General features: G+C 44.2%; 1 protein-coding gene across 8 annotated transcripts in view; it reads right to left on the bottom strand.

The window, feature by feature from the left end:
• The window catches only part of HERC1 (HECT and RLD domain containing E3 ubiquitin protein ligase family member 1), a 98,539-nt gene that overhangs the window by 17,552 nt on the left and 53,133 nt on the right, over window positions 1–27,854 (bottom strand). For 2 of the 8 annotated variants that reach the window (XM_063142687.1, XM_063142684.1), the window contains exons 32-56: window positions 27,131–27,237; window positions 26,488–26,598; window positions 25,853–26,029; window positions 25,000–25,239; window positions 24,423–24,506; window positions 22,497–23,020; window positions 20,549–21,324; window positions 18,755–18,953; window positions 17,915–18,075; window positions 17,620–17,736; window positions 17,060–17,158; window positions 16,510–16,741; window positions 15,318–15,442; window positions 14,531–14,751; window positions 11,593–11,861; window positions 10,758–10,810; window positions 10,459–10,659; window positions 9,763–9,937; window positions 9,043–9,313; window positions 6,371–6,584; window positions 5,402–5,658; window positions 3,171–3,298; window positions 1,906–2,033; window positions 1,571–1,771; window positions 325–455 (exon numbers count right to left, since the gene is read on the bottom strand). In XM_063142687.1, the coding sequence (XP_062998757.1) occupies window positions 325–455; window positions 1,571–1,771; window positions 1,906–2,033; window positions 3,171–3,298; window positions 5,402–5,658; window positions 6,371–6,584; window positions 9,043–9,313; window positions 9,763–9,937; window positions 10,459–10,659; window positions 10,758–10,810; window positions 11,593–11,861; window positions 14,531–14,751; window positions 15,318–15,442; window positions 16,510–16,741; window positions 17,060–17,158; window positions 17,620–17,736; window positions 17,915–18,075; window positions 18,755–18,953; window positions 20,549–21,324; window positions 22,497–23,020; window positions 24,423–24,506; window positions 25,000–25,239; window positions 25,853–26,029; window positions 26,488–26,598; window positions 27,131–27,237 (5,201 nt within the window). The remainder of the gene's footprint in view (window positions 1–324; window positions 456–1,570; window positions 1,772–1,905; window positions 2,034–3,170; window positions 3,299–5,401; window positions 5,659–6,370; window positions 6,585–9,042; window positions 9,314–9,762; window positions 9,938–10,458; window positions 10,660–10,757; window positions 10,811–11,592; window positions 11,862–14,530; window positions 14,752–15,317; window positions 15,443–16,509; window positions 16,742–17,059; window positions 17,159–17,619; window positions 17,737–17,914; window positions 18,076–18,754; window positions 18,954–20,548; window positions 21,325–22,496; window positions 23,021–24,422; window positions 24,507–24,999; window positions 25,240–25,852; window positions 26,030–26,487; window positions 26,599–27,130; window positions 27,238–27,854) is intronic. The other 6 variants (XM_063142685.1, XM_063142688.1, XM_063142686.1 and 3 more) reach the window with 6 other exon arrangements.

Genomic DNA, 27,854 nt, shown 5'->3' on the forward strand with positions numbered 1-27,854 from the left:
AAAAATGTATTACATACATTTAATCTGTGATCTTAAACACAGAGAAAAACATTATTTCACATCACTGTGACTAGCACAGATACATGTCTTCTGATGCACTTTCATAATGTAATTTAAAAAAACCCAGAAACAATTAGGATGTAATACAACTCCAGAAAAGGAGCAAATGGCTTCCCTTAAGAGCGGAGCGCCCTAGAGCAAACCAGGCTTTTGTTTAGAACACTGTTGTGAGATTGGGCATGAGGCTTCTAAGAGTTCTTTGGTTTCAAAACTGTGCAGATGCGTTTAAACCTTCGGCAGGTGAATGTGAGCACTCGGCTTTACCTTGTGAGCATCAACTAAAACAATCCCTCCTTTCTCAAGCGGTTCTTTCGTGCCTATCAGCAGCTTCCCATCCAAATAGCCGATCGCAAAAGGTTTGTCTTCGCTAAACCAGGCAAGGCAGGTCACAGACACTAAGGGCGCAAACCAGAAAAACACCGATACGTGAGTTCGTTTACGTCTTCCGTTTTAAGCAAACCTCTTTGTGCTGTAGAAAAGAAACCTGAAAGAATACTGTGCAGGCTGGTGGTGGGGATCTTATGAGCTGCCCATCACTACCAATTCTGCTAGAGAATTTACTTGAAGAATAAAGGGTTAGTGCTAACCCTAAGATAGGTTAACGGAAGGAAGTGCATGGAAGGACAGCCTCCAGCCTCCTCCTTCACCCACCAGCCCCCTGTACCTCCCCGCAAACCCTCTCTGTCCCTGACCCTCCAACGCTGGATAAGCCATGAGGGAGCTACTGGGGGAGGGTGGAATTGCTCAAAATCAAGCTTGGATCCTAAGGGAAGTTCAGGAAGTTCAAGGAAGGTAAAAATCTCATCTCCCCTCCACCCATCCCATCCCGTATTTTTCAGGAGGGCCCTTGGACCTTCGGGAGAGGTACAGGGAGAAGAGGGGAAAAGAAACCTTCCTTCCATGAATTTCCTGAAGTTAACTTATCTTAGGACCCAAGCTTAAGTGCCCAGAACTTTCCAAAAGCAAGGGCTGGTACTTACTGGGCAGACCAAGGCTTTTCCAGGAGACGGAAAATAAATGTCCGTGTTGCTTCTTGTAATGGGCAGTCATAAATATGGTTGATTAAGGAACGGTGAGGATTTTGCACAGCACAGGGTATTAGAGGGCATGAATAAGAAATACAGGATCAGCCAGATGGGGCCTCAGTGAGTGACGCTAGCAAGAATCAGGGACCGGGGCAGGTGTAACACTGAGCTCTTTGCAAGCCTTAGTTTGCATAGATCCTGAGCTGGCTCCTTCCTTATACACCCTCTCCAAAATAACTCCCTCCTTCCTGCCTATTCCAGCTTAAACCTTTATGTTAAACCCTAGTTAAACACAAATCAGATTATTGCAGAACCATGGCAGGCATAACTATGGTCAGAATAAGCACTTCAGAGGACGTCCGCAAGCGAAATTCCCACTTACACTCCCGTGTATCAGTCTTTTAGGACAACCGCTCCAAGGAATTGAAGCTTCAAGACATAACGTTTTTTAAAACCTTAGAAACTGGTCATCAGCAGTCGCCTACCATCCTTTCTGTAGCAGTGCTCCAGTTCAACTCTGTGCATGGTGGAAATGTCTAAAACTTCAATCAGCCCAAGAGATCCATCCATACGACCTACAAGCAGTAATTCCGGAGAGTCTCCTGTCCAGGTTGCAGCTGGTCCTTCTTCTGGCCATGATAGAGCAGACACCCAATGAGGCTGAACATCCAGGAGTCCTTTCCCTCCTAAGAACACATTTGGTTTTTAAAGATGGAACAGTCTCCTCGCTCCTCAAGCATTTTGTATCCTGCCCCACCCCAAGAGGCAGGCACAGCCTGACCATAAGCATTCAACGCTCAGCAAGGTACGCAGCTCCTACCGTTGACTTGCCAGATGTTGACCATCTTCTCCAGGGCTCCAGCCAGGTACTTGCCACTGACACTCCAACAGGCAAGAGACAAGCTTGGATCACTGGGTGACCCCAAGTTTTCCTCGGCGTCACTTTCCCTGCAATGCAATGAAGACACCACCTTCAGAAGCAGAGTCTGCAGTTAGAGCAAGTTAAAAGAGAGGCGTAGTACAGGAGAAGAGCCTTTTCTGCTGCGGAACGAGCTCCCTAGAGAGGTGGGCCTGGCAGATACATGGTACTTTTTCCAGCTCCAGGTGAAGAACTTGTTTGCGGCTCCCTGGAAGACCCCACAAACACTACTGCACCTTGGAAACATACGGTTATTTTTTTTTTTTAATAAAGAGTTCAAAATAAGAAGTAATTGTGGGGATATAGTGAAGGTTGAGGGCTCCTGGGACAACCCACATTATTCCCATGTTTGCTCCTGGGCTGCCAGTTTTTTTTTAAAAAAAGAGGTTTTAGAAATGATATGCCTTCAAGCTGGCTACGGTGCTCTCTCTCCAAGGGGTCGCCCACCTCCAATTCCTCAGGGCCTTGGTCTCTGCCTGCTAAGGACTCCTACACAGGCTTGGAGGACCGCTTTGGCTGGCAAAGTGGCTAGGAGGAATTCAGAGCATGCCCAGTTTGGAGCAGGAAGAGCCCAGGGGCATCGTGGACTGGACACAGGTAAGGAAGCCACCCGGTGGAAGAGACCGGGAACTGCATCAGGTATTTTATCGCTGCAAGCCACCTGCCTTAGGAGGGCTTCTGCCTTGAAAGGCAGCCAAGAATCAATCAATCAATCAATCAATCAAATTTTATTTGCATGGCCATTGCAATTTAGAACAATTAACTGAACATAAGCCATAAAACAGACAATAAATGCCCCGAGTTCAAGAAAAAACAAAGTCCTTAACATACACAACTCGGTATCTCCAAGCAGCCAAGAAATAGTTTGAATAAATGAATAAACTGCAGAAAAGGCTGAGAAGTGATTGAGCTGCAGCACAAGGAACGTGACGTTACTGGAGCGGTATCTGGGGGTCGCAGAGAGAATGCAGGGGCAAACGGGAGGGCGGCTGATGCCTTCTCTGCCCTTAACAAGAAATTGTCCGCGAAAGGTGGTTACCGTACCCAAAACATTAGAAGAGAAAAATAAATGTAAGGGTGAAAACATGCAACAGAACAGCTACAGTTTTACTTGCAAAGCTGGCATTTTAGGCTGACTGAATGGAACACCTCATAGAATCACTTACGATTTGTTGAACACACATGTTTGCTGCAAGGAGTATTGCTTTTTTGTAACGTTCCACACCCGGATAGTTCCATCATTCCCACTGGTTGCCAAAAGCCCTTTTTTGTTGCACCAGACACAAGTCATCACCTGAAGGGGGGGGGGACAACCAAAAAGATTGTAAAGCTGCCAGTCAAACATGTAAATATCTGTACTCCCAAAATGCAAGTAATATGCAATTATCGAATGTTAAACCTCCTACGCGGTTATCCACCGACCACTGGAGTCCGACAGATAAAGCCCTAGCTGGAAATAAAGACGTGGTTGTTTTCAAAATGACTCCAGGTTAATGTAACAAATAAATTCATTGGTATCACATTACAAACATAAGTCTAACACAAAAACTATTGAGATACGTTGGACCTCACAATATTAACTTTATTTATTTATTTTAATACCAGTTAGGTAATTCTCACGGAGCTATCAGGAAGCCCTGGAAGAGCAAACATGAGAGAAACCCAAAAATTAATAATGTCTAGGTGAAATTCTGGGCTCATAGTGGCAGAAGTCCAATGTATCCCAATAGCTTAATAGGTTTGTGGTTATTATTGTCGTTTCAAAATATAATTACAAATAAGAAATAAATGTTGCAAATGCACACTAGGAGAGGTTAACACCAGGGTCAAGCTAAGGCCAACTTTGAGCAGAATTAACCCTTTAAAATGTACTCCTGGGGTCCACTACGCTGCTTTGCAATGTTTTTTGCGTGATTTTTTGTACATACAGGAATGTGCAGGGTGGGGGGGCGAAACTATTCCAGTGTTCTTCAAGATATAACCATAAAAATGTGGAATTTATCAACAGGTAAATACATGAGACATTCCTACAGATAGAATGGACCACAATGAGCTTAGGCATTTGATAGCTTTACTTCAACAGGGGGCAAAACAGATCCTTGATAGCTTGCAGCAAATTAAATGTATTTTTTAAAAAATTGAAAACTGGGGCACGCGTGAGGTGAAACACCACAGGACAACTGGCCCTATATTTGTTGAGGAATATGTGGAGTATGAAGTGGTTCAGGTTTGCTAAACAGTTTAATAAACATTTCAAGCAGTCATCGGGATGGTGGGGTTAAATTGCGTGAGAAAGACAAGTCCAAAAGTTAACAGATCTGACAGCAGTTTGCACTGGCTGCCTATACGTTTCCAAGCCCAATTCAAGGTGCTGGTTTTAACCTATAAAGCCCTACATGGCTTGGGACCACAATACCTGATGGAACGCCTCTCCCGACATGAACCTACCCGTACACTGCGCTCAACATCTAAGGTCCTCCTTCGAGTGCCTACTCCAAGGGCACTCCGAGGGCAATCCCTCTCCAACAAGGAAGAGGGCCTTTTCGGTGGTCCCCCCCCCCCCCCGACTGTGGAATGATCTCCCTGATGAGGCTCGCCTGGCACCAACACTGTTATCTTTTCAGCGTCAAGTCAAGACTTTTCTCCCAGGCATTTAACAGCATTTAACAATGCTAAGTTTGTTGGTTTTTAACGGACACGTATGAACAACAGGTGCTCACCTTAACCAAAAGTTAAACAATGAGTGGCTACAAAGTTAAGGAAATAATGAAACAATAAACTTATAGCAAAAACAATCATACATATATATATATATATATATATATATATATATATTAAAATGTGGAACACTTTTTAGAAGCATACACACAAAAATAATAAGCATATTATTATTTTTGTGTGTATGCTTCTAAAAAGTGTTCCACATTTTATTCTTTATGATTGTTTTTGCTATAAGTTTATTGTTTCATTATTTCCTTAATTTTGTAGCCACTCATGGTTTTTAACGGACCCCAGAACTGTTGTTTTTAAATGGATACCATTGTTTTTATAGTTGCTTTTATGTTTCTGATGGTTTAAAATTTTGTATACTTTTTAATGTCCACTGTTTTTAACTTTTGTGAACCGCCCAGAGAGCTTCAGCTATTTATTTATTTATTTATTACATTTCTATACAGCCCAATAGCCAAAGCTCTCTGGGCGGTTCACAAAAATTAAAACCACAAAGAGCATAAAAACAACCAACAATCTAAAAGCACAAATACAAAATACAATATAAAAAGCTATGGGGCGGTACATAAACGTAATAAATAAAATAAATAAATAAGACGTTTTCTACAACTCAAAAGAGAAATGCCATCTTACAGTCACGGCGAAAACATTCGGAAGAGAGGGTTACCCTGTTCTGGTGAGCCTCCAGCTTGATGAAGGAGCATTTCCGCAGATCTCCTCCCATATCTGCAAGGGTCTGGGGGCTGGTCTGGTTATCTCGATCGTGAGCTGCAAGAGTCCGCACAAGTTGCTGTGCAGCCCACTGCCTGTGTTGCGAGGATAACCTTGAAGAAAGGCAGGAAGCTGCTAGTGCGTTAGCCAGCTCCAGGGGGCCTACAGCAGAAGGATCATAGGAAGGATGGGCATACAAATGGGCAATCATACCTGCTTAGACAAAACAATGAGATGATGCCCAGGTGAGTGCCAGGAACAGATACGGCGGTGCAGTATTACCCACAATCCCCACAACGAATGAGAATTGGGGGAAGGGATGACCCGACCCACACAGCTCCAGCTTCAACGAGACTATGTGTGGACACAAAACCAACACACCCCAGCACTGCCCTAAAGCACTGCATTCTAACGGACGGGAAATGACCACCACACATGCTCCAAAACATCCTTCAGTCTTAAAGGCCAGGATGCTTAAGGCTACGTTGCCATTTGGAATTCTGCAAAAATTAATTTGATTGCCTCTTTCTGCACTTTTTCCAGCTCTATAATATCCTTTTTGATAAGCGGTGACCAGATTTGCAAGACCCAAATGCAAAGAGAAACGTTTAGGGAATAGTTCTGGGTGCTATCTCCACTTTGGATGAGCAGCAGGGGGTATTGTAAGTTGCTGCTTGGTTATGATGCTATCTTTCAAACTAGAATAGCAAGCTTTATAAAAGATCTTCAAAGCCAGAGTTCCCATTTCAACAGAGCTGGAATTCTTCATTCATTCATTAAAAAAAAAGAGTGATATTATGAAATAGAATAATATCACACAAACACAGGGGAAGCTTCCTCAACCTTAATCTTACCATGAAACGGTAAGAAAATTCCCATTTACAGTTCTCATAGTAAAAGCACACCGTGTTAGGGGAAAAAATACCTTTCTTTTCAACTTCTGCTTTATCATAATTTGGCCTCAACTTGGCTCCCTTGTCTGCCAACAAGGCCACCAGTGCTTGAGTAACAACAAAGTTGGGTGATGTTATAAGCTTGTTCTCTTCTGCGATTCCTCGCAGAAAACTTGGCAGGAATTTCCGTTGCACCGGATCGTCCACTGTAGTCAAATTCACACCAGTTGCTGCTGAAATCAAATTCTAAAAAATAAGGAATAAAGGCAACACTGTAATAGCCAACACAGATGTTTTAAAACAGACAAATGTACACCATTTCAACAGAGTTTTTTTAAAACTAGATTCAAACACCTATAAGGGAGTTCTTAAGATGTTTCATATTAAGGAAGACACTGTAATTACAGATAAAGCCAGAGATCGTCGAACGATCAGTTTTGTAAATTATGACTCATTAAAATTTAGGGAGCAAGGGAAAAAAGGAGTTTCCTTTTTAAAAAAAAATATTGAAAATATGCAAGAAGTACAATAATAATAATCAACAAAACAACACAGGAAACAAAAAAAGGAAAAGGAAAAAGAGAAAAGAAAAGTGGGGAAAGGAAAAAAGAAAAGAAAACAATATTCCACTAAAATCCAGGCAGCATATGGCAGCCTTCCTCAACCTGGGGCGCTCCAGATGTATTGGACTACAACTCCCAGAATGCCCCAGCCAGCTGGCTGGGGCATTCGGGAGATGCAGTCCAACACATCTGGAGCGCCCCAGGTTGAGGAAGGCTGGCATATGGAGATTTAGTACAGAACATGGTCATATAAGATAAAGTAAAAAAACTCTGAGGTATATTACAGATGCAAATGTAAACATGGACGTTACATTGAAAGGAATGATTAAGTTTTATGTAGACCAAATATTCCTGAAAGCTTTTGGGACTGGAAGTGTGTTACTATCTTTATTCATATATGTAATAAAGGTCCCCCAAAAGGAGTTTCCAATTATTTTGCATTTAACGTACGCTTATGGCGAATGGGACCTGATGAACGTTTAACGCTAGAAGAAGAGACTGCAAACTTTGAAGAAACTAAGCCCCTCTCCAGGTACTACTGTTCACAACTCCCCCAGCCATAAACATCATCAAGACTGCTTATTATGTTGGGGGTTTCAGAAGTTAAGAGACATTATGGAACCCCATGATTCAAATATTAATATCCAGTTTACTAATCAGGACTCTGTATATCAAACAAACGTTAGCACACTGTATTCTTTTTATACCAAATGCCCCGTTATTTATTTGAACTTCCTATTTGTTTGGTGTCATAAGACTAATATTGTTAGCAGCATCGTAGTTATTGCTACCTATGGGAGATGTGTAGATTTTGTCCCTGTACGTTGCAAAGTGGATTATGCTGAAACCTAACTATTCAATAGATAAAATGAAGAGAAAGGCACGTTTTTGCCCATAGTTCTCCTCCTGTTCTCATTTTTAGAAACAATGACCTGTTTTCTAATATCTACATGCATAAAAGTACGGCTAACTATTTAGCACAAACCAAAATCAAATCCAATGCCTACATTAAATCAAACCAAGCTGCTTGGGGTTGGTAACAGCTTCATGCAATACAGAGGCCGGGGAGTGGGAGGGATTAGATATGGTGAGAGGCTGGAGGAGTACAGAACTGTCAACCAGTTCTGGATGGGGTTACACTCCCCCTGAAAGACTGTCCGCAGCTTGGGGGTGCTTCTGGATCCGTCACTCCAAATGACAGCCCAGATAGATGCGACGGCCAGGAGTGCCTACTATCAGCTTCAGCTGATACGCCAGCTGTGCCCCTTCCTAGAGTCGGAAGACCTAAAGATGGTAGTGCATGCACTGGTAACTTCAAGGCTCGACTTCTGCAATGCGCTCTACGTAGGGCTCCCTCTGTGCCTAGTCTGGAAACTTCAACTAGTTCAAAATAGGGCAGCCAGCCTGGTCACCGGTACACCTAGGGGGGACCACATTACACCAGTTTTAAAATCTCTTCACTGGCTGCCAATTAGTTTCCGGGCAAAGAATAAAGTGTTGGTTATCACCTTTTAAAGCCCTACATGGTTTGGGTCCAGGCTACTTGCGGGATCGCCTTCTCCCATACAATGCGCACACCCAGGTCCTCTGGGAAGAATTTACTCCAGCCAACAAAACAAAGGCTGACAACTACTACCCAGAGGACCTTTTCTTCTGCCGCTCCCAGATTATGGAATGACCTGCCGGGAGAGATTCGTCAACTTAACAGTCTTCCGGATTTTAAGAAAGCTATAAAGACTGATCTCTTCCGGCAGGCCTACCCAGTTGAATTTTAAATTTGCCTTTTAATAATGTGCTGTTTTTAATAATGTATTAGTTTTAAATGTTTTAATTAGTTAAATGATGTTTGCATTTGTGTTGTACCCCCCCTCGATCCAGAGGGAGAGGCAGGTAACAAATAAATAAATATTATTATTATTATTATTTTTATTATTATTATTATTACTACAGCTTTATCCTAGCTGTCTGCTCACAGTCCCATAAACCCCAGTTTCCTTGTGTATCTGCACCAGGCCAAATATGAGAGATCTCAGATTTTTATATATACCAGCTACTATTATTTGCCACTTCTCACGATATTGTGGTAGGAAGAAATTTAACAGCAGAAAAATAAAATGCAGAGAAAATATAGTTGATCTTACCTGGGTGCACAGTTGAACCAGCAGTTTTGCAGCACTTGGAGTATTTGAAGCCAAACAGCCGACTGCTGTGCTCAGATAAGCCAAGCAGGAAATGGGCTTGCTCATTTTGCTATGTACACCTCGAGATCTTTCAGAAGAACCAGACACCGTACAGGGACTCGTGGAGAGGCCAGCTCTCCCCGCGGCAGCCAGGCACATCAATCGGACCAAGGTCCGGATATCAGTCAAACCCAGGGACTCAAGCCCCGCTGCAAGACTGCAACTGGACCCACTGTTGAGGGAGGGGAAAATGAAATACTTTTCTTCCTACGGACCATAGACATGAAAGATTCACAGTTCAAAGGTCTTATCTCACTAAAGTTACCATTTTTAAAAGCTTTATAAAACAAAATGTTCCTCCACATCGGCGGAACAGAGACAGCACCTCAGTTTCTGGACTACAGATGATACCATATGGAGAGAAGGTTCATATTTAGAAATGATTTTTTTTAATCATTTAGAAAAGCTGTATTTTGACCTTAAATATGTGTATACATCTTAAAAGTTTGCTTTCAACCTGGAAATAGACCCTCTAATACACCATTTTACTCCACCCAAAACCTGACACCCACTCAGTGGAACTATTTTGCACTTGATGTTTTTTCAGATAACAAAACAAACCATCCATCAATCAAAGCATCAGTTAGGAGTTTAAACTGGATCCTCTAGAGCTTGACACACCTGACGGAAAGGAGCGAGAGTGCTCTCATGACCATTGTTCTCGCCAGGAGGACTTGAGCGGCTGCTGTCACCCTCCTTAAGGCCATAACACGGTCGTGGGGATTTACCAAAGCGGCAGCCTGCTCCCCCAGGGTAATTCGGCCGGAAGAACTTTTCTCTACGGAGCCATGGCAACCTTTGTATTTGTGGGGGGAGAACAAAAAAGAGAAACATCACAGCATGAGGATTTATGAGACACCCAGGCAAATTAATATTTTAACAGTCACCTTGAATAAGATGCCCTTAGCCAAGGGTGGGCAATTTCCAGGGTTCAGGGCAAATCAGCATTACCACCCCCAAACCCACTGGGGGCTGCACCCCACCACAGCTGCCGAATCTGCAGCAGCAAAAAGAAAGGAAGGAAGCACCAATCTTCCTTGCAAACAAAGTGCTAGAGGAAACCCCTCTTTATTATCCCAGGCATTTTAGGAACTGCTTTTAGGTCATTAACACACTTATTTTGCTGCTGGTCTTTCTTTGGTTTTATGTGCCACGTGTGGCTTTTTTACCCTTTTCTGGTGGCTTTATCTTAGTTTTATGCAGTGCTGTTTTTATTCACTGTTTTATTGCCTTTTTATGTCTTTAATGTACTGTACACCACCCAGAGAACTGGGGCTACTGGGCAATTTAGAAGTGCAATCGACCAATCAATCTTACCTATTTGCATCAGTGTTTCCTCCATACTGTTGGTGGCTGTGACCATGGCAACAGAGGCCCCCAGCGGATCACTATCCGGAAACTGAACGGGCTCAGGCACAATGCGGCGATCGTTCAACCCGAGGGGTCCGGACAACATTTCAAATTCCTCTTCGCCCGTCAACTTTTCGTCCTCGTCAACATCCAACATATCCCAGTCTTCTAGCATTAGGTAAGTAAACTGTGGTTAGGTATAATATTTTAATGCAAAACTAGAACTCGGCGCTGGTGTCGTTAGAAAGACCTACATAATGAAGTACCTTCATAGACGCTGTCTTGCTTTCCTATCAGATCAGGGGCCTGCCCTTTGTATCTGCACCCAAAGGAGAAGACAACAATCAAATACTCCATCATCTCAAGCAAAGATTACATCGTTAGCTATTGTCATTTTATACATGTTAAAACGTGGCCGTTTTATAGTTCTCTCCAGAGGGGGAGCTATAAAGGATTCCATCAGCTGCTCACATCTGCAGCTCTGGCACAAATCACATTGCCAACTGGTTGCGTTGACTACGTAGCTTTACTCTTCCTCCAAACGAAGCCCCTTTATAGCAAGACAAACCATTGGTCCATCTAGGTGAACATCCTCCACTCTGGTTGTCAACAGCTATTCGTGGTCTATGCGTATGATACGGCTTTCTCACGAATCAGACCACTGGTCAATCTTGCCTTGGATTATCTAAGATCTCACACAACAGTCTTTCTCCAGCCAAGCAACCCAAGACCCTTTTAGCTGGAGATGTCAGGGCGTGAACCTGGTGCCTTCTCCCTGTAAAGAACAGGCTTAATATCTGAGCTATGGCCCTTCTAGGACGTCAAGGTGGCATGCATGGGGGTGGGGTCTCTCATTTTATGCTCCCAGTACTCTTGTGAGGTGGGCCAGGTAGAGGTAATTGACTTCCCAAAAGCCACCCAGTGGGATTTCATTGGTGAGTAGATTTCAAACTGAGCTTTCCGAACCTAACCATCTAGCAACTGCACCAAAGTAGCTCATGAAGTTCAACTCTTCACAATGAGTGCTTTGAGAATCAAAGACAACCCCAAATGGTCCTTTCCTTCAGGAGGGAATATCACAGGCCACATTGCCTCTGGTACCTTTCTGAGGCCGATGTCTTAGATTTGCTCTTCAAGGTCAAGTATTTTTCTCGGCAGCTACCGCATAAGAGGTAGTAAGGATTCCCACTGCCGCATTCTCCACCAAACCAGCCATCCACATAGGAGCCGTTGCTACGATAGCCTTGACGGTTTGCACTACGCCCACAGCCAGGGTGATTTCTCTTCATGTGTTGATTGAAGCTGACAACACTGGATTCGCACAGCTCACATACTACTACTTCTTCCCTGTCTTCAGATTCACACACGTGCTGCACAATACAATTATGCAGTTGTTTTCATGTATATGAAAAATCTAGTATCCTTATTTTCTTTCAGAGGACTGTCATATATCCACAGCTAAATCAACAGTTCTCACCTGTAGCTTAGTATTTGGGCAATATCACAACCTGGCCATGTGAACAAGTTTAACTTTGCATGCACGCAAATCAGCAGCTCATATCTGGAATCTAACTGCATGTGCTTTTTTATTGTAAAATTCCGAAAATCTACCAGATTTTCCGGCCACACATGCCAAATTTTCCAAGAGGAATAAGTTATGAAAACTGGCCTGCATATGCCTAAACTCCATGATCTACATAATTTGCACAGCTGAACAAATAGTTTTTACATGTTTGATTGCATTCAGTCTCTTTGGGGGAGAAGAAGAGGCCCCATAAACTACGGAGAAGTGCTGCTAATTGGATTAAAAAAGGAAAGGAACCTCTCGTGCAAGCACTGAGTCATTGCTGACTCTTGGAGGGACGCCAGCTTTCGCTGACGTTTTCTTGGCAGGCCTTATAGCGGGGTGGTTTGCAGTTGCCTTCCCCGGCCGTTATTACCTTTCCCCCAGCTAACTGGGTACTTGTTTTACCGACCTCGGGAGGATGGAAGACTTAGTCAACCTGAGCCAGCTGCCTGAAACCAGCTTCCGCTGGGATCGAACTCAGGCCGTGGGGAGAGTTTCAGCTGCAGAAACTGCTGCTTTACCACTCTGCGCCACACGAGGCTCTAAGTCCACCCTCATATTAGCAAAAACTGCAGATCTGCTTTCAAGTTTTTGCCTTAAAGCCACAAGGGTTGGACACTTAAACTAAGAACTGTTCTATATATTTAAGCAAAATGAGGAAGTAGACTGTGGTGGTAGAAATCTGGATTCTACCACTTCAAACTGCAGGGAAGAGGATCATATTTTTGAACGCTCACCCATATAAAAAAAAGACAACACCCTCCATGTAGTAAATCTGCAGATCGGAAAGAAAGGTTTAGCACAGCCTCTTTCTCTTTCCTACAGGCAGGGAGCATTTTGCACGGGGAGCATTACAAAAAACATGACCTCCACCTCGTGAGGTTTGATGTCGTTCAGTCTATTTCCTCATTCTGTAAAATGTGCAGATCAGCTCCAAAGCTCCCAGGATTCTGCCAACGCTGCTCCGTTGTTTTTTCCATCACCTCTAATTAGAGGGACTTCTAGAACCCAACTCATAACCAAAATAGAGCGAAATCAAGGCCAGCACAATAACAACCATTGGAATAAACTGCATCTTTACTGTTCAACTACGGCATCTGACTTGTTTAGGAGTCCAAGGGCTAAACTTTTCAGGTCCTTAATCAAGATGCACAGCCAAAGACCCTTGGTTTACTAGAAGCCAAAGTGGCAGCAAAGCACTGCTGTGGCACTGTAGGCGGGTGCATTTATCGTCCAAACGTGAAAAGCAGGTTAAGTGGGTACTGTCACATTAAACCCCACAACAGAAGCAACTTAGCAAATGCATGCAAAATTGCCAAAACATCACAAAGCGTGAGCAATCCGCAAGGAATGTCTCCTGCACTGATGTGCTCTTGTAAAACTCCCATTCATTTCAAGAGAGGACCCTGCCTGCAATTTATAGTTTAAAAAAGTGCCAATGAACACACTGGATCATTCCTATTGCATTGCATTTTAGTTTTGCCACCCGGTACTCATCTTAATATGTTGCCCATATATGCATGTTTGGTTCTACTGGGATGACAAACGCAGCTCTTTCCATTTCTCTCATGATGAGCCTGGGTCCCTGCTTCCCCCCACCTTGTGGCTCCTGCTGTACAGGAAGGGGGGGGGGAGAGCGACAGATGCGTCTTCTGCATAGCCAGCAGCTTCCTTCTCAGGATCGATGGCTCTCGCCCTGCTCACTACACATTGCTATACACAAAGGTTAGTTGCCAGTTAATCTGGCTGGGAAGGAATTTTTACCTGCAGTCACGATTGAGCTGTGTGAGCTTGTTTGTGCCTTCCAAGGAGTGCCACTTTTCATTGCGGCCTCTGGGAGTACTGGACCAGATCCATAGCTGGGGTAAATGGGGTGGACTTCCTAGTACCCACTGGAGGGTTCTTTGAAGGCAGGCGAGTGCAACCCAAATTGGGGGGAGGGGGGAGAGGGGGCAATGACCCCACCCACCCAGCTTTCTGCAAACTGAATAACTTTGGGGAGTGTCGCCATGATGTAAAAGAGCGTGGCCACGCCCCCTGGCATCATTTGGTCCCTGGCAATTGCATCAGGAGGATCACCTGCCAGCCAGCTTCGCTGTCTGTGGATTTTCTCCCATTGGAGAAAGCCTGCTCACAGCAAAGCTGTTTTGCTTGCCCTGCACCCTTCCCTTACTGGGCAGAGGACTCGGGGCAAGCGAAACTGCCTGACCGAGCCAGCAGCTAAAGGGGCGGCTCCTTCAGCTGAGGGCACAGTCTCAGACACTTCACCCATGTGGTGGCTTCCACAATGGGGAAGGCACGGCAGGGATGAATCCCCCACCTACCAGCATCCCACACCCTCAGTGTTATCTCTGATGTCAAATAAGTCTTGGTGACAATATTAATATACGATTGCTTAGCAATGCACAATGTTATTTCATTTTGTAAAGAACAAGTAGTAAGCAAAGCAGCCCCAGCTGCAATCACACACACCCAGGTAGGCCAATCCAATACCTCTGGGATCCACATTCCCAGAATGTCATTATCACTAGCTAGATCCTGCCCGAACATGGCTTCCATGGCTTCGTCATCCAGGTCGATCTCCAGTTCCTCGTCCAAGTTAAAGTCATACAACGCTCCAGGGTCTTGCGGCAAAGAGATCCCTTCTCTCCGGCTCTGATTCCTGTGGGCCTGTACAGAGCGGTACAATCCCGCTTAAACCAGAGAAGAAAACCATATACTTTATTTTGCAGGTAAATAACAGCAGCAAGTTCTAGCTACCACTAAGATTAGGTATGAGCAAAACAGATGTCACAACAGATGCAGTGTTGGGGAGAGAGAAACTGAACGGAACACACTTATACCATGGAACATCTAAGAAGGGATTGTGATGCACTTTACAGACTGTGCCTCTCTCATTGGAGTCCCACCACCACAGCATCCGCAGTGGAAAGGATTCACCCCACAATAACATTCTCTCCAAGTACAGTGTTTTATTTTACCCGGAAGAGGCCAGCTTTTGTAAATATTTATATCTTGCCTTATCCCAAGTCTGAGAAAATTAACAAATACCATTGCAAAAGCAAAAATGGCTGCCTTTCATTTACCGTGGGGGGGTGGGAGGAGAGACGGATGAGGGAGGGGTAACAACTGTAGACAGGTACACAGTTGGGTTGGAATTAAATCAGTCCCTATGACTTTGATTCTTGGGGGGAAATGGATTTCTCTCCGTCTAACCCACAACAGTCTCATTCAAAGCAGCACATTTGGGGACACCTACCGGCACGTGCCAGCAGCGTCCGAGCAGCTAAATCAAATTTGTGTCTCCTGGTTACTGCTGACCGACCCCTAGAAGTGGGTCCACTTCCAGACGCTGCGTTTTCTGCATGATCCATATTATCATTGCTGAAAATATATACAATAATTTAGGAACACTGGGTTAGATTCAAACTTGGTCATACACAAGTGTAAAGCCACTGAAATCAATGCTACTGAAGTAAAATCTCATTGATTTCAATGGGTCTACTTTAAGTATGCCTAAGTCTGGATCTAACCAATCACAATGTGGTGGGCATTTGTTAGCATCCACCCAGATTATCATATTTAGTTTAAAATCACCTCTCCTTACTTTTAAAGCTCTTAGCCTTCTGCCCCCTCATCTCAGATTATGCTCCTGCACTCTTTTTTTCACATTTCTCTCTCGTTTCGCCTTGAAATATTCTAGAACTTTCTTCTATGGGTGGTTCCAGACAGGCAGCTCCTAGTGTTACCAATCAAAAGGTATTGTGCAGTGATTCCATACCTGTCGCCTTAACAAATTTTTTTTTGTGATAAGAAAGGGGGGGAAACACCAGAACAAGCAAGGAGAAAAGTCAGGAAGGTCACAAATAGAAGATGACATTGCCTGGAGCCCCTGTAAATGTCCGTGAAGGAGGCAGGGCAACTGCACAATGAAAGCCTCATCTGGAAGCACCTCAGGTCCTATCTTGACCATTTCCTCTGCTTCTCTTCATACAGAGCCTTCTTCCTCTCTAGCTCATCATACTCCTTCTCTCTCTTCTTAAGAAATGACTAAAAACCCAACATTTTCTCTTAAGTTTCCTCTTCCTTTTACTAAAATATATACAAGTTAGATCTGCCTTCCTTTTTCATCTTATGTAAAATAAGCGCACCTGAATTCTATAGTTTCCTGTTCCTTCAGCCTCCACTTATTCTTTCCTTTGGGGTCATGTCTCTTAAGACCGCGAACTGTTTCAGCAGAAACATCAGAAGTACTAACAGTTCTGCTGGATCATAACACAGCTTGCATCCTGCTTCTCCCAGTGGCCAACCAGCTGCCCCGCAAGCAGGACATGAAAGCACGACAGCCCTCTTCAACTATTGCTTCCCAGCAACTGATATTCAGAGAAAAATTTCCTCTGAAGCTGGACATTCCCTGCAACTTAGCTTATATGAAGAAACTAGCATTTTACCTTTCACTAAAGCCTTCTTCTATTTCAGTGGCATCGGCTGAAGGAATGTCTCCAGGAGATTGTAAGTAACACTGGTCACCCGACTTCCCGCTGCCCCCAGAGACTACAGTGCCGTGGCGGGAATCAGCTGTTTCTTCCAATTGAGGCTCTTCATCTTCCTCGTTCCCGGGATGCTCTATCATCCACATGGCCAGGACAGTAATGTTCTGAGCGTCCGCTTCTCCTCTTGCACCTAAGAAAGGCAGAAACATCTCACCTTACAATTAAATCACTGATTATTATAAGAGGTAGGTAGATACAGAGACAAATAATGATGCACATTCTATTGAATTGGCGGTAAAGCGAGCAAACTCCCAAAAGTCCATTGACAAAGCGCTTCGAGAAACTTCACAGCACTGCTGCCTGATAGCTGAAGCAGAGCGTGTTGCCTTCAGCTCTTTAGGAAGCCAATTCCCAGCTCTTACAGGTGCAAAGAAAAGCTTGAACATGCACGGAAATCGGAAGGAATTTATCAATGGCATTCGGGGAGGGAAGAGGGATGGTCATATACTATTTCCTCTCTTTGTTCCTGGGCTATTATTCCTGGTTTGGAAGCGTTCTTCCCATTCTCCATTATTCTTTACCCACTTGGTCTTGTCAAAGTTAGAAGCTATTAGATAAAAAGAAAGGGGGGGAAGAAGATAAGACACTAAAGGGTAATTGGCTTGTTACAGTATTGCTAGGAGCAATAAAAGAGACGAGCCTGCTGGAAGCTCAGCTTCCTGGCTGGGAATGGGCACACATGTTAAATCGTAGTGCACTCACTGTGATAAGAAAGCACAAATTCTTGGACTAAGCATTGTTCAAAGGAAAACCTTGATTTTTTTTTACCCTTTTACCTTTTTTTGTAACTACAAGCTAACAGGGCTAACTTTGGTATAAATGATTTTTAAAAAGTGAATCTCGGAAGCAAAACAAGTTAAGCCAGTTTTTGCTTACATCATTTACCCTAAGCACAGAATCTGGGTCTCCCTGGCACATAAGGAGAGACATTTAGCTAAACTTTAGAGTTATGCTCTTTCAGACCGAACTGTGCAGAGCACAGCTCTTAATAGCGGACGGACCGATTACCTGTGGCTTCCATTGCTTTTGCAATCTGCCGGAGGGAGAAGCCCATTTCTAACAACGGCACAGCAATGGCAGGTGGAGGAGGGGAAGTCGAAAGGCGGCTGCTTGGGTCTGACAAAGCTGTGGGTTGCGGAAAAGAAGAATTCGTGGTGAATGAGCAGCACCCTTAGAATGCATCTTGCATTGCATTTCCAATAACTTCTCTGAACAGTCAAGCCACAGCCGACACAGAAAGCGAGAGCTGCATCACAGGTGGCTCTTAGCCACTCATTGGGCAAAAGCTGTGGTGAGATCCTACCTGTGCGATTGGCAGGTCTTGCAGACTGAGAGTCGGGAGAGGTGAGGGACTGTCTCCTGCCCACTTCGTCAGAGGGAGACGTTGGCAAAGAGGATATCGGAGGCGTTTGCGCCCGTCTTGTTGGAAGTACGGTAGTCGTTGGGTAGCTGGAGAACATTTGCCTTTTTAAAAAGGGAAGGAAGAAAAAGGTAAAGCAATAGCAATGCAGGGCCTGCCAGCAAATAGGTTGAATACTTGACTCTTCAATGCCATTAGGAACAGATGCACACCACCAAGGGGATTTATATGGACGCCAGGCAACAGCAGTGCCCACTCTCTGGGCATCCCACTTCCTCCTCCAGTTCTCTCCTTGCTGAACACGTCATTTTTATCCTCAAAAGGAGTTTTATTTAATTTATTTATTTAGATACTGCTCCCCATTCAAAATTTCAGAGCAGTGAACAAGATAAAATAAAATAAAAACAGTATAAAGCACCTTAAAATAGATTTTTAAAAGAAGCAGAATAAAAAGTGAACCGTGACTGCTGAACCAGAAGCAGTTGCACTGTTGCCGAAGTGCCCCAACACTATTAAGTGTGGAACCAATAGCTTACCAATCTTAAATACTGGGGCAGGAGGCCAGAAAAGCAATTTTGTGGCTTAAATTGACTAGGGAGGAAATAGATTTCAGCCAGAGGGGCTTGCATGCTGCTTCTCACGCACTGCCCTAGTCTACCTCACAATTTATTAAAATTGTTCATACGTATTTTCAGAAAATGAATACCTAACTTCAAAACATGCCACTGCAAGAAGCAAAATGACGGCAAACTAGCTGAACCGTTTACGAGACGCAACCCATACCTAAGAAGGCTGAGGGGCAAAACGCCCGGTGACTCCGAGGCAGGCACGGTTTCAGTGTCGGTTACTGGCGTGGTGGCGGTCGTCGTATCCTCCAGAGAGCTGCTCATGAAAGATGTCGTGCTGGAGGCAGAAGGACTCGTCGTCACAGGCGTCTGGGCCTGCTGAGCTTGGTCGTTTTCTTCTCCTTGCTGATCCATTTCTGCAGAGCAATGCAACCTTTCTTTCCATATCATTCCACACAGAAATACATCTATGCACAGATAACTGAAGAAAAATGCTCTAGCGACCAGGCGCTTGTGGGCATCTTAGCATACAGGATACTAGATGGACCTTTGTCCTGATCCTGTAGGACGCTTCTGACATGCTTAGCAACAGTTTAAATTGTTGGATGAAAATTTAGATGGCTGCTTTTTGATCTGTTAAGCGCGTCACATAACAGGAAGCTTTCTTGTGCTCATGTATAACCATAAGTATCAGAGCAGACCAAAAACCTCCACCTGATCATGTCTTCCATCTCCAGCTGTGGCCAGAGAGAGATCTTTTTGATGCTCCTAAGAAGGGTGTGTTTCTTTCCAGCATCTGGTAGCTCCCTGGTGTTAGAAGAGTGGGGCTTATTTAACATTCACTAGAAATTTGGCAATGGAGAATCCCAGGAGATGGCCGCGACGTCCTAGCCGCTAATCTTATCTACCTTTTGGTAGGTATGATTAGCTACTAGGACTTCAGCTGGAACAGCCTGAGGAGGAAAAGATTCTTCCAACTCTAACAGAGCAAATGCTCTGCTTCCCAAAGGTCCCAGGTTCAAACCTTGGTTTTCACAGTTAAAAAAGAAAAAGGTGGGGGGGAGGGGGGTCATGGCAAAAGGTTTCTTTGCCTGAGACTATAGAGAACAGCTGTCAATCGGAACAAACAACAATTTAGACAAGGTAAGTTGCCCTGATGTAAGGCAGTTCCCTATGTTTGCTGTATTTGTTTTTCTCCTAAAGACGATTAACAGTTATGAAGATTAAGGATAGGAAAAGCCTCTTCCATTAGTCTGTTACAGGTGCATCTTATTCAGAAGCTTCATCACAGGAGGAAAGGGTGGTTTTCTTTGCAGCAAAAAAAAAAAAAAATGACTGAAAGAACCCAGTGATGTACAAGGGAGGGAAACAAACCCTCATGGTTCTGGGTGTAAACTCACTCAAATCGTGCTGGGCCTGACCGTGCAGGCTCCTGCCCTACATTGATGCAACCAAGAGTAATGCAGCGCAACGGCTGTGCTGCATTAATTGGCTACCCTATTTCTTCGATTCTAAGACGCACTTTTCCCCCCATATAAACATCTCTAAAAATGGGGTGCGTCTTAGAATCGCGGGTGTGTCTTAGGTTTTTTTTTCAGTTGGTGGTACTGAAATTAGTGTGCGTCTTACAATCGAAGAAATACGGTAATTTTAAAAAGCTGTCTTTGAATGCCACATCCAAGTTTAGTTTTGAAAAGGGATGCTTTAGTTTTCTTTTATTAAGCTAAAGGGAGTGAACAAGACGAGATGATTGATAAGCATGATTACCACAGATTAGTAAGGAAGTTTAGCTAATGGGAAACAAACAGCCCGAAGAGACAAAGTAAGCACCTAGGATGCTGCACATCCACTGCTTTCCTTGCACCAGGGTAGCATCACAATGCACAACGTGTTGCTGGCATCGCAAGGACAGGCTTTGCACACTCAAATCTTAAAAGAACAAGGTGTCCAGCAACCAGTATACGAAAGGCATTCAAATTAGCATCTATACATTTCCATATTAAAAGCATACCTTGCTTGATTTTGCTACCACACTGGTCCTCCAACAGCCCATGAACCACTAATTTGTAGATCATCGCTTGTGCCCGTTCCAAATCCGCCAGTCCGAGCGCCCTCTTGATGGGCGAGCGCATGACCGCCCGTTTCACCATATGGCGCATCAAGAACTGCAAGGCAGCGCGCATTTCCACGTCTTCATGGACGATGGGGGAACTTGCACAATCGGAATTATGGCCACTGTCTGCTAGGACTTTGGGGATCAGCAACAACTCAGCATATTTACTACAACTAAGGAGAGTGCTAAGTGATTTCATAGCACCAAGGTAAAGATAAGATAATTGCACCGCTCTGATTTCTGATTGTACGACGTCGTGATTCTTTGAGGCATGCTCATGGTTCTTCTTTTTGCCTTCCGTGTTTGGATGCTGGCACTCCATGCCTAAGGAAATGGAATCTAAAGAGAAGGAAGTGATTTCATTTTCGGATTTCGAACTTGTAGCTCCGTGTCCTTTGACCTCCTCAGCACTTGGCACAGATCGTGTGTCGGACGCAGACTCGCTTTCAGTTTTCTGGTCAACGTCTCCTTTGTCTTCGGAGTCGTGTTTATGTTTCTTCTCATGCCGCTTGGCATTTTGCTTTCCCACGTCTTCATGGATGCCAGTCAGATAGGTTAAGTCCAGCAAGACAGTGGCTGTCAGTCCGCGGAATCTTGCAACGTCAAAAGGCAGCGGTTCACAAGGTTCCAGATTATACAATGGCGTATCACTAGGCGACCAAAAAGTTGGGAAGCTTTAATAAAGATCAGAATGACACAGGAAGAAGCAAGTGAGGGATAGACAGGAGGAAAAGCACAGGAAATAATGTAGGCAAAATAAGACGTAAAATAGATATTTAATAAAAAATCTAAATGAACGGACAGTCTAAAAAGTAAATGTAAACAAGGGGAAAGAAATGAGGTTATGATCAGATAATGGGGAGAGGTGGTACTCAACACAAAGGTAACAAAGCATGTGTGTGTTTTTAAAAACAGAACATTTAATTCCAGGTAGTTGACATAATTAACCATTAAATAATAAGGGAGCTTTTGCTAAATTAGACACCTGTTTGTTTTGGAAACTGCCTCCTAATGGACACAGTGGGAAGCCAGCCAAGGGCTATTCACCACCAGACAGGACGAACGCAACGGCCCTGAAGAGCCGGGGCAAAGGAGCTTCTCACAGTACAAAAACAGCCGCCAAAATTGCTAGCACCTTAAGAAGGGTTTGGTTTTTTTGCCATGAGTGTCTAAGGGCCCACAGAAGAACCCATAAAGAGAGCTGGTATGCTTATTTAGCTGTTGGGAGAAAATATTTTACCTATTGGGAATGGTTACCAAGCACATTTAACGTAAGAATCTCTAAGCAATCTCAGTCTAATATTTGAAGAGTGGCAATTTATGGCTGGGGCATGGTGGGAGTTGTAGGACAAGGAGTGCAGTTCTAAAAGCTGCACGTTGAGAAACTGTAGGTTATATCCCAGCGCTGCCACCACCAAATATTAACTTTGAAGCTTGGCTCTAAAGACTCTCTGCCAGAGTTTATAACCTACTTATACACAATGGTTTTTATGTTCCTAAAGTAACAGAGGGCTAAAAAAAAAAAGAAATTTTGTATATGTTTCATTTTCTCCCCAAGTTTCCATTTTCTTCTGAAACAAAATGGGCAAAAAACTCCCCCCGCCCCCATGGCTTCAAAATTTTGGGCAATTTTACATCTCTACTAGAATGTGAAGAATGTAACAGCCTCAAAAAACAAAGTAGTTAAATGTCAGAATGAGCTACGTTTATGTCCGGATTGGGCTATCTGACCTTCAGCTAGCTACAGATATTAGCAACGGCTACCTCCCACTTAAAATGCCCATGACATTTCCTAAGCAGTAACCATCGGCCCCGTCTCGGTTTGCCAATACTAAATACGCTGTACCTGATCGTGATCTCTGCTTCGTCCCACTGGACTTTGGCGGACGTGCTGCCTTCTTTGACCACTCCGAGCAAGGTAGCATGGCGCCCCGTTTGCCTGTGAACGCAGCGGCCTCCCACGCGGAGCCCGGCGTCGACGCCACCGATCACCGCCAGCACCGGCCACACCTCCACGCAGAGCATCTTCAGCTGGAGCTCCGAGAGATCAGCCAGCCCGTGCCGACTGCCGTGCTTGCTTTTCTCCTCTTCCTTGCTCTCTTTCTCTTCTCGCACCTCGTTCTCCTCCCTGCTTTGAACGGAGCGGCTCTTCTTCAGCTTCTGACCCGCTTCTTTAAGGCACGGCTTGATCTTGTGGAGCCGCTCCATCATTTTTTTGTTGATGCAGTGTGTCCAGCGGTCTGTGCGGTGGAGGATGCGGATAAGCTGAATCGTGGCCTCGGCAAGCACAGCAGCGACGGGGCTGCAGATGGGGTCCCCCGGCAGCAAGTCCCTCGGGGTGCCACGCATCTGCATGTCACAGATTTTGACCTAGGCACACACACACACACAGAGAAATTAACTCAGCTATGTCCTCAGGCTTTTGGAAAATAAATAAATAAAACTGCAAGCTAGACATCTTCTATCTGAATGAAGCAGCACTCTCTCTCTTACTCGGAGCAGAGCAGGGGGACGTGTCACGAGCAAGGTTTTTGCAGCAGAACCTTCCCTGTACTTTGCTATTCCTACACATGCTGGATTTGGAGAAGGCTCTCGCCTCAGCAACTGCAGGAAGACAACCTCAGAGTTGCCAGCATTGCCTGGATATCTCCATCTCCCCGTCATGCCAACCTTGGAGAATTCACGCAGGCTGGCAAGGATGGGGAAAAGGTTGTCACAAGGGAAGAGCCGTATTTCAGCGGTCTCTTTGCATGCACAGGAGTTCCAGATGCAATCCTGGCATCTGCGGATGCTGGAGAGCTTCAGCCGATGAAAGCAGACACTACGGGTTCAATGGAGCAATACTCTGATTCAGTATAAAGTTGCTCCTTATATCTCCCCAATGTTCCACCCAAAACGCTCCACCGAGTCTGTGATGTTTACTCGTGGCCCTGGTCCCTCTGGATCTCACCAGCTACCGCAGCAGTAACATCTACCTTATACTGGGTTTACTTTGGGATCACTTCACCACTCCAGTGACCTTCTCAGTCCCCAGCTCAGGTGCACAAGTCAGGGCTAAAGACACGAATACTGTCTCTGTGGCACGCCTCTTCTGTTCAGCCCCCACAGCAGCACAGATCAGCACCTCAACCCCAACCTTCCCCCTTCCGCTGCCACCATATGATGTCACTGGTGCCCCTTCCCAGGCACTTCCATTTCCACACCAGGCTTAATGCAAATAATGTTTATTTAACAAGCAGCATGTTCAGGTTAAAAGCGTCATGGTTTCCTTCACTGACAAGCGTATGGTTGCAAGCACATAAAGCGTCATGGTTTCACAGGTTCTTCACTTCACAGTTTCACAATATAACTTCTGTTTCTCTGCTTACTCTACCCACTAACTACACTATCCTCTTCCCCTCACTCTACTCCACCAAAACAACAAAACACACAGACCCTTCCTGTCTCTAACCCAAAGCTTGCTTGCTTTTTATAAAAACAGAAGAATCTGTTTTTATTTTCTTCCACAGCCATTCGACGCCTCCCTCTCTCACACACAGCCAATCCAGGCACTCCTCTCTGACATCCACTCAGCACTCTCTTTCCATCCAGCATTCATTAACTCTTTTATTACCCACATATACCTTAACTCTGCAAACTTTAATACCTTAAACTTAATAAACACAGTCATCAGCATTAAAACATCACAGAGCCTACTTGTCAAATTGATAGCCCTCTGGCAAGCACAGAGTGAATCTTCACCATCACCACCTCCACCAAGCATTTCAATTACCTTTTCTCCAGGATTACTGCTATAAAACATCACACAAGGGTATAATTCGGCAGCATCCACATCTTCAAAAGCCAGTTTTGGTTCCTGTTGAGAAAAAACCCAGGAGAAATCAGGCTTCCTAAATTATTTCAGGCGCCTTTACAAAGAAGCATTTCCTCTTGTATGACTCCTCCCAGAGTGCAGGACACAGAATAATGGGCTCAAGTGACAGGAAGCCAGATTCCGGCTGGACATCAGGAAAAACTTGATGAGCAGTATGACAATGGAACCCATGACCTAGGGAGGTCATGGTCTCTCCCACACTAGAGGCCTTCAAGAGGCATCTGGACAACCATCTGTCAGGGATGCTTTAGGGTGCAGGGGGTTGGACTCGATGGCCTTAAAGGCCCCTTCCAACTCTACTATTCTATGATTCTATTCTATGTAAATATATTTTGCCATTGCTATTTCCTACATCATGATTTTTGGAACTGCTGATTTAATGTCTTTATTGATATTAATTCTTTTACTATAATTGTGAACTGCTTTTTAAGAGTATGCAAATATTGTAAATGAGTAATAAACTGAAGTGCCATACCTCCCCGTTTTTACCAAAGGAAATGGTTCTTGCTTCCATATCCAACACGCATGTTATGAAGTCGCCTTGGGTAAAACTGGTCAGTGTCAAGGTCTGCTCCCCATTATGGTAGAGGTTGCCACTATAAGCTCTGTACAGCCACATATCTGAGGTAGTGCGATGGTTAAAATCATGAACCGGCCAGCGGGACACTCCTACACACGTTCCTTCGTTGCCCCGATTTTCCTTGACAATATAGAACTAGAAGGTGTAGAAAAGCTATTAATACCATGGAGATACTTGAAACACCACTGAGCAATAATAAGTAATATCAAAGTGATTGGGACAAGGAAAAATGCATTTAAAAACCTGCTTCAACCAGCAAATTAACTCACTGTTGAATTCAAATTTAGGGACGGTGTGTGTGTGTGTGTCTGTCTGTCTGTCTGTCTGTATACACTAAAAGAAGCATTCTTCATAGTGATGGAGAGAAAAGGATAGTAATTGTCTTTAATCATTGATTTGTTACCCCCAAAGTAAATTTGGCAGTTGATTTTTGTTTACACCTGAACAGAACAGCAATGGGATTTCAGAGGTTCCACCTTTGCCCTACAATTCACCCAACCTTCAGAGACCTTTGCAGAGACTTCATGAAATGAGAGACCCACCAAGTCATGAATTGAGGACTGAAGCAGAGAGAATGATAGAGTCCAACTTTAAGGCTCAGAAATATATCCCCCCCCCCTTTCTGAGCAGGGTACAGCTTAGGGGTTAGAAATCCCACAAAAATCTGGTGCCCTGATACAGACGAAACAGACTGATCTTACACCTTGCCTCATCTCTATTTGTAAAATATCTTCTTTGTTCTACATACCTTCCATTGGTAACACCCAGAGGTGACTCCAGTGGATGCTAACCCATACCCCTTTCCACCACTGCCGTGAGTTAAGATCTGGCCATTCTCCACTACACAGCACTGGGCTTTCTCAGGGTCAAAGGATACTTCCTGTATAGGAAGGTTCTCGTCTTCTTCTTCGGATTCGCCCTGTTTCTTTCAGAAACAAAAGATAAACACCTCACAATGTGATCAATTGAACAGATCTTGGGGTGGCGCAGAGTGGTAAGCGGCAGTTACTGCAGCCGAAACTCTCCCCACGGCCTGAGTTCGATCCCAGCGGAAGCTGGTTCTCAGGCAGCCGGCTCAGGTCGACTCAGCCTTCCATCCTCCCGAGGTCGGTAAAATGAGTACCCAGCTAGCTGGGGGAAAGGGAACTGCAACTGGGGAAGGCCATGGCAAACCACCCCGCTACAAAGTCTGCCAAGAAAACGTCAGCGAAAGCAGGCGTCCCTCTAGGAGTCAGCAATGACTTAAGTGCTTTGCACATGAGGTTCCTTTCCTTTCTGGAGTGGGAAGGGAAAGCTGTCTTGAGTGCCATGTTTTAGTAGGATGGTGGGGTACAAATAAAATAAATAAATAAATAACACACTAATCATAATCCAAACTAGTACCTGCAGCTTCATTTCCTGTTCTTTCTCTTTCACCTGAATCACATGCTTGGCTTGTGCAACTGGACTCTCCCACATACAATCAGACAGAAGGGAGAATAATCGTTCAATAACCTGTTGGGCAACATAAATTCAGAACATTTAATTCCAGCCCATTATAGGCAATACTAAAACTATATTCTACCATCCTGCTTACAGGTAATGGAATAGCAGGGAACTGAAAGTATGTAACTGAGGGAAACGTTTAATTTTCTTTTTAAAAATGCATCTCTGAAGACCAGTAACATACATGCAAACATCACTTATGAGTAACACAGGTCGTTCAGTGCAATGCAAGTTTGACGAAGCAGCTTCCAGAGTTTTGCCAGCTATTGCAGCAGAGCTGGGCCTGGAGCCAGGAGAGATCTCTGTTGGAGATCCTTAGAGAGCCACTGCTAGTCAGAAAAGACTGCACTTGGCTAGAAGGACCAATTATTTGATTCTGTATCAGGCAGCTTCATATATATTAAAGCTATTGGTGAACTGGGAGGGCGGGGGGGGAGTTCGAATTTGCAAAACCATCCCTTCAAAGAATTAAATGCCACTGGAAGCATCACTGCTGTGAAGGCAAAAGATTAAAATTAATGTACTGTAAAAGTATCGAGACCTGGGCCATCTGGTCGTCCTCCACACCCAATTCACAAGCAGGCAACACAGCTTCCAGCACATGTAGCGCAAGCAGCCTGGTCCTCAAGTTGCCAACTAAAGGCACACCTATAAGCAGAATTCAAAAGGAAAGTGGGTACTACCAACAACTTCTTCTTTTAATGATTACTATTCTATTGTACATAATACATAGTGATAGCCTAACAACACCGAATACTGCTCACAACGACCAGATTTTAAAACCAAAGATACTCACAAATTAAAAGCAGCCTTAAGAGATTAAATACAATCGATGTTTTAAACCACAACTGACATTAAAGAGTCAGTAAAATCCCAGTAAAGGATTTTAATGCTCCCTGAGCATTATGATTCCAATAAATAATAAGAAGACTCAACTTTTCTGTAAATTTATCTTTTAATTAATCTCTCTTCTCTAGTTCTTATCATGTTAGTCCGTTTAACCAGAGTGGTTGTATCCCAGACCCTGAAACGCCAACCGTTAATTTAAGGTGGCTTTACCTTCTTTGAACTAAAATTGTCAATTTTCTGCTAAGAGGTGACTCATCATTTTGATATCCTCACAAGCAAGTATGAGCTCAAGATATTCAGAAAGAACTACGAATGGGTCGTTAGGGAATACATTTGGGTTCTACCAAAAACATCTACAAACATCTCCAATCTAGTAAAAATCTTTAAAAGAGCAGTTTTTAAAATATCATCATATA

The sequence above is a fragment of the Elgaria multicarinata genome, chromosome 16, assembly GCF_023053635.1.
Source record: "Elgaria multicarinata webbii isolate HBS135686 ecotype San Diego chromosome 16, rElgMul1.1.pri, whole genome shotgun sequence".
NCBI lineage: Eukaryota > Metazoa > Chordata > Lepidosauria > Squamata > Anguidae > Elgaria > Elgaria multicarinata.